At 38.8% G+C, this 10,297-nt stretch overlaps 1 protein-coding gene across 1 annotated transcript; it reads right to left on the bottom strand.

Annotated features, from left to right (window-relative positions):
• Positions 1-456: 456 nt before the first annotated feature.
• Positions 457-8,943, bottom strand: LOC104487856 (cytoskeleton-associated protein 2-like; the record flags this gene model as incomplete). The annotated part of the gene is made up of 8 exons (XM_010143689.1): positions 457-682; positions 1,540-1,936; positions 2,632-2,704; positions 3,244-3,411; positions 3,989-4,175; positions 5,235-6,040; positions 6,684-6,759; positions 8,856-8,943. Coding segments are annotated over 8 exons (2,021 nt in total), but the record flags the coding sequence as incomplete, so codon positions are not given.
• Between the last annotated feature and the right edge of the window lie 1,354 nt (positions 8,944-10,297).

Here is a 10,297-nt window from a genome sequence, read left to right as displayed (position 1 = left end):
AAACTAGTTAGCAAGGTGTACACTAAGTTTAAGTTTTTGAAACAAAATGCTGCTGTAGTAGATATTACCCTGGTGGAATGCCTACATTACTTGTTTAAGCTAAAAGTTATATTGTGCAATTCTAAAAAATTTATAGGAATGGGAATAGGAAGACAGTAGGTATTAGCAGTATACTACAATCAAGCTGTTATATGAAGTTTAAACCTAGTCCTTAATTCAATATTTAAGGAATCATATTTAACATAAAGACACTGATTTATAAGTATTAAAATGGACCAAGTTTACAACAATTTTGAAAAGGCAGAAACTTATAAATTCAAATGTGTAGTGACTCAGGCAGTAGAATTTCATCTTAAACCATCCACACAAGTTTCAGATAGCTCCTTGCTCAAAGCTGCTAAAAACAAACGCCCCCTAACCCTCCTTAAAAAGCCCGTGTAGCATTAATGCTACTTTTTACTCTTCTACTTCAGCACTCATTTCTTCGATCACATCGCTCTGTTTGTGGATAAATGCAGCGGCTTTTGGTTCCAATTCTCTCATCTGCTCAGATGAATCTTGATCTCTAACAGCATCTGACAGCTTGCACATCTTCTCCCGAATGCGCTGAGAATATCGCAAAGGGGTTACAATTTTCAGGTCTTTAGCACTGGAGTCAGTTGCCTCATGGTGCCTCTTCACACTAAGGAAAAAAAAAAAATCTCTAAACATAGGCACACCATCACACAAATGACCTCTGTAGCATTTAGCAGAAACAAGTCATAATTCCAATTCATCTCTTTCCTATTCCCACAGCCAAAGGAAACTGGAAACGGGCCCTTTCCTATCCACACAGTTATAACCCAGACATGAAACTCTTCTCTTGAGCAAAATATCGTAATCTGGAAAACCTCCTGAAAAGAATTTCCAAAGGCGGATTTCCCCCCCAATTCCATTGGGGGAAACTCCTTCCCGCTATGAGGGTTAGTGGACAGCTGCCAGGAGTCCAGCTCCATCAGACGCTAAAGATGAACACAACTTTCCTAAGTCTGTTATCTTAAAAGAAAGCTTGTGGCAAAAAAAATTGTTATATGTTTTGTCCTGAGATTACTACTCAGGATACAATTAAGATAATCTTTACAGGACAGTAATTTCTTGTTCACTTCTGTGTTGTGCAACATACAACCAGATCTACATTTGAAAAGTGGAGGAGTGCTGACACCTACTTTCTCTTTACCTAGCTGTATGTAGAGCTGCTACTGCCATGTGAGCTGTAGGAGGGGATCCTAGACCTAGAGTTTAGATCCCTGCCAAAGATGTTCGATTACTCTGTAGTGAAGCATTCAAAAAGGAAAACAGTTTGAGTAAACAGAGGACAGAGGAAGTTATTTAAAAATACTTCCCTCTGAAGGAAGAAGAAATCCTAAAAAAACACCCCTAAGTTCTTGAGAGCTTTTAACTGGCTATTCATAAATGCAGTGCCTCCCTGTTTCAACAGGGCAAACATCACTGTTGCCCCAAACACAGCAAACTTTCCATAATTACCTGAAGTAATCTTACCTCTCTAAGTATGGTGTGGTAGATGGATTGTATCTCATTAAATAAGATGTGCCATTCTCCTTCTCAGGAGAATCAGCTGTTTGAGCTATAGTTTTTACCCCATCCTCATCCTGCTCTTCTGTTTCACATTTTCCTTTCTTTTTTGTATGTTCTTTAGTCTTGTGCTTTTTATTCTTTTTTGGCAAGATCTCATCTCTCTGTTTGAAGACCAAATCCATGTCATCGTTTTTGATCACTTCACCACTAGTCTCTGCCTTCTTGTCATCACTCTCCTGTTTTTGGTTGTCGTCATCATAGCCAAGATCCTTGAAGGACTTCTGAACCTGCTCCTCGGATAATTTTGGTTCTTTGCTGACTTCCACAACCTCGCTTAAATGAGCTTCCATCGCAGTTCCCCCTAAAATTGACATATTGAAGAAAAGTACAGCTATGATTTGTTACAACTAAAGAGAAGTTAATTTTTCACAGAGACATCAGAAAACTTAAATGTATCAAGTATGTGTTGAGTCTGAGCCACAGCGGTTTAAGGTACTAATAATTTTACTTGCCTTCAAGAGCCTGCAACCTGAAAACTCAGGCTAAGTACATCCTGAGAAGTCATTATATTCCTTCACAAGGTGCAGCAGCTCTGAACAAGTTTTTCAGTCAGTTTCTGGGATCAAATACTTGTCATGTTATATTGAATGGAAATATATATGGCTACTTTGCTTCCAAAATTGGACTATTTACCACCTTTCATTGACACTATGCTACAACACAACACATCTGCTAATGAAGGAGCTTATATGTCAGAGGCCACTGATTTTCAGCTCACAAGAATGTTTTTATTTGATCCTTGGTTATGAGGCTAAAATAGCTGGACAAATTTGCTTTGATAGAGTTTAAGTAGAAAGTTGGAATATGAAAGCAGTTCCACTACTCATTTTAACAAGCCCACAATTGAAGAGTATGTTTAGTCAAAGTTGTTAAAGACAATTGAGTACAAAGTGATCACAGAAATTTCCAATAACTGGAATTCAATATACAGAAATAGTTTAAACAATAAACTTGTGTTGCCTATCAAGTACATTTAACTAGAGTACTCAGACTTACCATCCTCAGCCATCAAAAGGTTTTCAGTACTTTTTATAGAATCTATTAGCATGCGTCGTAGTTCATCTTTAGGCTGGAAAAAGGTTGTATTGTTTTAGAAAAACGATTCCAAAATTAATCGTCATTTCAGCTTATTTGATATAACAGTTACAGGGAAAGTGGTACAGACCACGTGATGTTTGTTACAAGCCCTTATTTAATGCTGTACAGACATTCAGAATACAAATGAATCATGTATTTTCTGTATTTGGTACACGAAGGCTGTATTTGATGCCCTGAAATCTTGCTGATATTAAAGCATAGTTAACTAAGTCCATCGATAAACGTAAAATTAAATTCTGTTTTGTGTTTCTAGTGATACTAGAAGTTCAGTCCTTAATTTCCTCTAGGGAGAGCATCATGTGGTATTTTAATGATCCTAAACCTTTCTTCTTGAAAGTAGTATCTACAGCAGTTACGGCACAAACCAAATCCAGTGTTTTATGTTCGAGTAGGTCACATGGCTCTCCCACTGTAAAAGGATTTAGTAAAATCATAAGTATTTGTATTTTATATACCATACTTTCATGCCTTTGTATTTGTTAATCTCAAACTTTGAGAGAAGCTGCTCACCATTGCTCCTGCCAAAATGGCCTCCTCATAGACAGCAACAAGCTTTTCAGGAGGGCCCATCTGTTCAAGACGCATACAGCAGATCCAATATTTTGCAAGCTTTTTAGCCCCAGGAATGCTGTGTGTCAGGTCTTCCAGCATGGCAAGTACTTCATCACCTTGACATCCCTAAAGTTACCACAGGAGCAGAGATTTAAATGCAGCGAACATTCTGAGGTGCTATGTTTTAGCTGCTTTTGAACTAGAAAGCAATAATTTTTTCTCTTTGGAGAGTAACCCTGAAAGTTGAAGATGGCAAATATTTCCAAGACTGAACTATGAACCTGAGCAGAAGAATTATAATCTACCTGTTCTTCCAAATGAGAGTTATTGATATAGCATTGTAAGTAGAAGATGGTAGAATGCATAAGCATCTTCAGAAATGCTTAAAACAGACTTTCAGAAGTTCAGGCAAGTTTCTGCAAATGCAAACTTGATTTAGATTAATTACATCATAGTTACTCATTACATTCAGCTTTTCTACTTTACGTTACCATTATTGCCTAATCTTACTTTGCAGTTCAATAAGTTAGTGAACTCTCAGTGAGACCTAATTTCCTCATGTGTTGGCAAAAAGCTATGACACTGCTTAACCTGGGGAGCAAGTTAGTTCCCTGCATCTGATTCAAAGGTCCAGCATGCCTGTCAGACTTGCTAGGTGTAGGGACCCATGTGATTAAAACTTGGTGGGCAAGGGACTGAATACCTGTTCAGTTAACTGCAGACATGCTGTGAGAGTCTTGTTGACCTTTTCATTATGTAATACATGCTCTAAAGTATCACCAGAAGAGAATTCTTGGTCTTCAGTTCTTGACTGCAGTCCCAGAAGCGCAGATATAGGAGGTCTCCTCATGACTTTTCCTTTAGATGCCCGCCATTCATCCAAGCGAGCTCTACATTTAAGAATATTATTAGCTGAAGTGACAGATAGATAGTTAATGATTTTTACATTGACTGACACTAACTAGGGGAAGTCATACAAAGACACACTTTCCAGATTGTCCTCGAGTCCTCTGTCTTTAATCCTGAAAGGAATACAGCTGCCATTTAATCCTGCATGGAAATTTCCGAACTATGCATATAACTATGTGCTTTAGGTATCTGCCAGGTCAGAACACTTGAATCTGTTTTCAGCAGCAACTAGGGATTTAGGCTGTAGACCCTTTCTTCCAAGGGAGGGTAAAAAATGCTCCAAATTTATTCACCTGTGCCACCTCTCTTCTATAATCCTACTTCAAATCAGAAAATTGTCTCTAAAGACGCTAAGCATGGTGAGCAGCCCAGAACAACCCTGTCACACAGCTTTTAAAATCTGAATCTGATGGATATGTGAAGACTGAATTATTTCATTTATTTCATTTCAACCCCATCATCCTAGACCACCAACTTTTAGTAAATGTGACTTTCTACAATGAGCTCTGCCAAGAAAACTAAATAACTTTTAGATTATGAATCTTCACCCCATTGTCTAAACTGCATTTACCAAGCTGAAAAATGTCATTGACCAGTGCTCTCCTTCAGTCGTTTGTTTTTTTTTTTTTTTTTTTTTTTTTTAGGGCGCGTTTCATGGGATATCATTGACCAGTGCTCTCCTTCAGTCGGTGGTTTTTTTTTTTTTTTTTTTTTTTTTTTTTAGCAGTGGCATGCATGGGCAATTCACTGTCATGCTTAGGGATGTCAAAACAGCCTAAAAAACAGAGCTTGAGCAATATACATTTTCTATCTATAACTGCACAGGACAAGCTGTAAGCCTGAAGAGCTGCTGCAATTAGTCTGAAACCTGATTTCTCAGTATTAAGTCTGCAGTTTTAGTCTGCTGCCCTTGGGCATCAAGTTCAAACACTCAGTTATCTTGTTTTTCAGCACAGTTTCAGCAAAGAATAGATCAAAATAGGTATTCTTGGAAAGGGCTGATACCTCCCAAGATCAAGCTATGACAGTAATTCAGTTACCTTCTCTCTTCTGCTGACTCTTTTGGCAGAATAGATTTTCTGTTGCCATTAGTTTTAGAATTCTGACTTGACTTTGCACCAGGAACAAAGGAAATTGGTTTTGCATCTTCACACAAATCTGCACATTTCTTCACTCCTAGTACTCTGCGGTCAGAATTGTTAGAAGCAGCCTTCGGTGGCTGTGGTCCCCTTCCACCAATTATTTTTTGGACTGTTACTTTTTTTGGCGCCACAGCAGATGTCGGTTGCTGTTTCTTCAGACTGAACTGTGAGTTAATAGCAGCTTCATCAGATGGTTTGCTCTGGAATGGAAGGACACCATTTGGTTTTAGAGAATTTGGGTAGTTTGTGACTTCGATGGTCTTCGGAACTACAATACAACTGCTCATGGACAAAGAACTTACTGCTGGTTTGGTGGCAGAAGGAAGAAGCTTCTTGTCTGGCAAAGACCTTTTTTCCACCTCACTTTTTGGTGCTTTTCGGAAGGAGTTTATCTTGGATTGGATAACTTTGCCACGGTATGTGCCAAGCACTGGTTTCTTTGGTAGGCTGACACTTGAATTTTGTTTTTCTGCAATCAATTTCTTCTCTTTTATGCTCTTCATTTGCAAGAAGGACTTGCTAAGTGTCACACGCTGAGATTTTATTTCAGTGACTTCATCCTTGGAAGCACGATCTTCAGGATTATAGTTTGTGCCTGATACGGTATTTGTCATTGTGATTGTCGCAGACTTTAAAATACCATCTTTTTCTGAGGTTCCACTTGATTGGTCCCATGACAGTTTATTAGCATTCTCTTTATTTTCCTGAAAACAAAAGCATATCCATGGAGATGTTAAAAATACATTCACACTGCATGTTACTTGTTTCCAGAGGGGCTTTCACTCATTTACAAGACAAACGATTAACAGTAAATGTCACTTTAAAAGTATCTACAAAAGTATTGTATATAGACCGAGTAGAATATTTGTCAGCTTTTATTACAGAACTCACATCAAAAACATCACATAAGGCTTACTTCTGCCTTGGAAGTAAGCAGACCTAACCTGAGGGCTACACTCTTCTTACATTAAGAAAATTCTCAAAGCAACTGCTGGCTTTTAACTGCCAAAAATCACCTTCTAAGAAGAGTCAAAGTACAAACTTGCTTTAGGCTGATAGTCAAAAGCAGCATCTCAGTCTGCATACCCCATCACTTAATCTTTAACCCCTTCTCCAGTCAGGTACAAAATGAGTATCAATATGATCCATTACATACAGTAATGTCACAGCTCTCCAAAAAGCAGGTAATAAGCAGTCACTGAGTAAAGTTTTAATAAACTGCACCTCTGCACCTGCAAACTTCTCAGGCTCTGGAAGCTGTATAAATTAAACACAGTTTAAGTGAGTGAAATGTTGTAGACACAGAAACAGAGACCATCAGTATTTGAATATCAATCAAAACCTTACCACTTCTGGCTTTGGAGATGTTGAGAGCTGTATTTTGTCTTGCAGTTTATTGCTAGTTGCTCTCCTAGTTCTGCTTCTGCTTAAAAAAAGACGACACTTAAATCATCCTATAACGTAACAAAGGAATGTATTTTTAGAGTAAGCTTACATGATCTAGGCAGCAGTCTGCAGGCTGAATTCACGCTGAAGCATTTCTGTTGAGTTTGTACTCTTCCTCCAGAAAAAATAAATGGTTAAGCAAATGCTGATCATGGCCCAGGCTGCAAAACATCCCTTTGAACACCATAAAGAGCTGGCTAACAGAGGGAAGGAAAAGAGAACAGACCCTGTTGACTTCAGGTTCCATGTTTAAGGATGAGCACCAACCTGTCTGGCCTGATGCATCTGCCATAGAAAGTCAAGTTTCTAAATGCTGCAGTTGAGAGCGAAAGGGAAGCAATACAAGGATTTGAAGCTCAGCTACTGCAATCAGAGGCCAGGCCATTTGAGGTGAGTCTGAACAAGGATCAGTTCCTACCACTGATAGGAAACCTGCAGTCAGGCACCAGAGCTGCCGTTAGACTACCCAGCAAGTAACAAAACCACCAAGACCAGTATTGTCTCCTAGTAACTATAAAAATGTATTGACAGCTCAGAAGAAAAACAGCTCAGTTCAAATTAGAAGTTCAAATTCTTCCTCAAATGCTTCATGATGCATTATATGAAGTATGTGACCCTATTGAATGTGACTCAAAATTAACATTCCAGAGAGCAACTGATATCTTTGCATCAGATGATCTTCTGGAAGCCAGCTGAGTTGAAATGAAGGTACGTTAGTGAAAAATCAAGATAAATTAGTGACTTTGAAATGATGCAGAAAGCAGTCTGCATCATGCTATCACTTCCGTGTTACCTATGATCAAGAATACATGGTAAGGGAACTGATTAGAAGTTATAGAATCATTTAGGTTGGAAAAGACTTTTAAGGTCATGAAGTCTAACCGTTAATCTAACACTGCCAAGTCCACTACTCAAACCATGTCTCTAAGTACCACATCTACACATCTTTTAAATACCTCCAGGGGTGGTGACTCAACCACTTCCCTGGGCAGCCAGTTCCAGTTCTTGACAACCCTTTCAGTGAAGAATTTTTTCTAATCTAAACCTTCTCTGGCACAACTTGAGGCCATTTCCTCTTGTCCTATTTCTTGTTTCTTGGGAAAAGAGAATGACGACCTTCTTTCAGGTAGACAGCATGGAACAGTGCTAGTTTCACAAGAGAGAAGTATCCACAAGATAAAAGCATTAGTCATACACTTACATGGTGGCTGTAAACAGCAAGTTAACTGAAGACTATGAAAAGCCATGGAATTTAATAGCCAGAGAAGAAACTGAAAACGAGGAAAAGTAAAGTAGATCAAATGCTAAATTAAGATTATTACTACAATGAAAGTAGTTCATAATAGACATTGATTTTCCAGCACAAGATAGCTTTCTACAACATGAAACCACTTGCCTTTTCCTGCTACACAGAGCAAGTTTTGGACAAATTATATTTATCCTTGTTGTTTGTGTGTATTTTATATTCAAAGATCATTGTTCAGTTAGAGTTGTACTGCCAAGCAGTTCTGTGCTATTGAACATGGGACCGTGCCACCTGGAGGCAGGCAAGACTTCCCATTTGAATGGGAACAAATTTAAGACTGAAATTTACCATTTGCAAAAACATTGCCACACCATGAACCAATGTTAGAGCTAGGACCTTCTGTTCTCTTTCCCACCACTGTCTTCTCTAGAGAAACTTCTGTTGCTTTTTAGGTCTTATACTAAGCATCTAGACTTTAGACAACAGGAGCCAAGTAGAAAGAGGGGGAGAAAAAGTTATTTGCAAAAGGAAGATTAGAGGCAAGCAACAAAGTAGCATTTGAAACAAGAGCTCTGCCATGAAGCTATCCTGACCCACCTCAATCTCTAGGGGAGCAGATAATATACTTCATGAATTGCATCTATTTTGCATTTAGTTAAAAACTTTTAGTATTTCCTGACAATAAAAGTACTTTAAGAAATCCATGTGGTCACCAGTCTCATTGTGCAGTCTCATAGGCTGAGGTGGTCTAAAAGAACTGCTATTTTTGTCTTTCCCACCAAGCATGTACCTTCCTAAAAGAATGTAAACCATAGCAGAAATACTACCTGATCAATGCCTGGTTTTCTTGAATAGGTACGCCAGAAAACGTCTTTTTTCTTGATAGATATTCTTCAACTTTTTGTCGTCTTTGTTCTAATGGGTTTAAAAATAAGACTTATTACATTTTCAGCTAAATTACTAATGCCAAACTTTGTCTCAGGAAAAAGGAAACGCAATTAGAAAAGCATCAAGACATGACACACAGACACTGTGGATTAAGTCTTTAGTTTAATATTCACGTCTTACGATGTCTTACACATGCTCTCTTTCTCAATAAAAGTTGTGTTCAAGGGGCAGTTCCATGTAATTTTACAGCTCTACAAGATGGCTGTTACACCTCTTTAAGCTAAAAAACCCCACAATTTTGTGATGGGAAGAAGCTGGGCTCTCTCTTTTCCCTTCTGGGTGCTTGTCCAGTATTTCCTGTCCTTACTGTTGGTTCAGCAAGCACATTTTCCACTCGCGACTATAGTAAGGTAAGTATAGTGTATATGGAGAACCCTGTGCATATGAACCCAGCTGACCAGCTGCAAAATCGTTTGCTTCTCTTCTCTTGTTATCTGGGCATCTGCACAAATGTTTTGACTAACCGGAGTGTTAATAACAGCTGTCACTATCTTAATACAGAAAATCATTCCAGAAGAGGATACTATTTCCCATGTTTTTGCTGGTTGACTACATACCAGAAATTGACGTCCTGCATGGGATTAAATCACTGATCTCTTTCAGAGACCTTTCCTTATTCCTGTAGGGAGCTAGTGACCTTGGCTTGCTGGAAGCAGCTGGGACAAGATGGTCCTGCCACCCAAAGCAAGCTCAAGAATCCTCACAGGCAGTCTAGACGGTTAAGCTCCAAGTCTTAAAACTGTTTCATAAGCCGTGGGATGTGAGAGCAAGAAGCTCAAGCATTATCTTTGATTCAGAATGATAATTCCTTCATGGCATTCAGGAACTCATGGCATCCATCATAGATAAGCTCATTCAGCAGTGGAAGTCTTCAATAAATGCACATATTAAACCCAGGCACCCTGGGCCTGCACCTAGGCAGGCACCAGTCCCCTTTTGAAACTCTTTGCACATGTTCTTTAACTTTCATATTTTGTCTTGCCCATTGTTCTGGATTTACACATCAGAAATCTCTGCAAGGTCCATCAATGTGTTCCCTCAGTGCCAAGATGTTTCTGTATTACCTAAGTTCAGACCGTAGAAATTGCTAAAGTGTTATTGCCTTTGAGAACCTGAATGTTAGTTCTGGAAAGAATTAAGCACTTGATTGCACACTCTCTCTGGTAAATGTCATCCCACAGAATTAGGCATTTACCCTCAGAACCTTCTCCTGGTATGGGAGAGTTGAAAAAGGCAAGTCCTATCTCATGCACTGACACACCAAAGCCTGAAACAGCCAGCAGAGTGGATTGAGACTTAAGCTGTGCTTTATTTATAATTT

Source organism: Buceros rhinoceros, unplaced genomic scaffold (genome assembly GCF_000710305.1).
Source record: "Buceros rhinoceros silvestris isolate BGI_N320 unplaced genomic scaffold, ASM71030v1 scaffold10529, whole genome shotgun sequence".
NCBI classification, from domain to species: Eukaryota; Metazoa; Chordata; class Aves; order Bucerotiformes; family Bucerotidae; genus Buceros; species Buceros rhinoceros.
The sequence above is the reverse complement of the archived record's forward strand: the minus strand, read 5'-3'. Positions and strand labels throughout refer to the sequence as shown.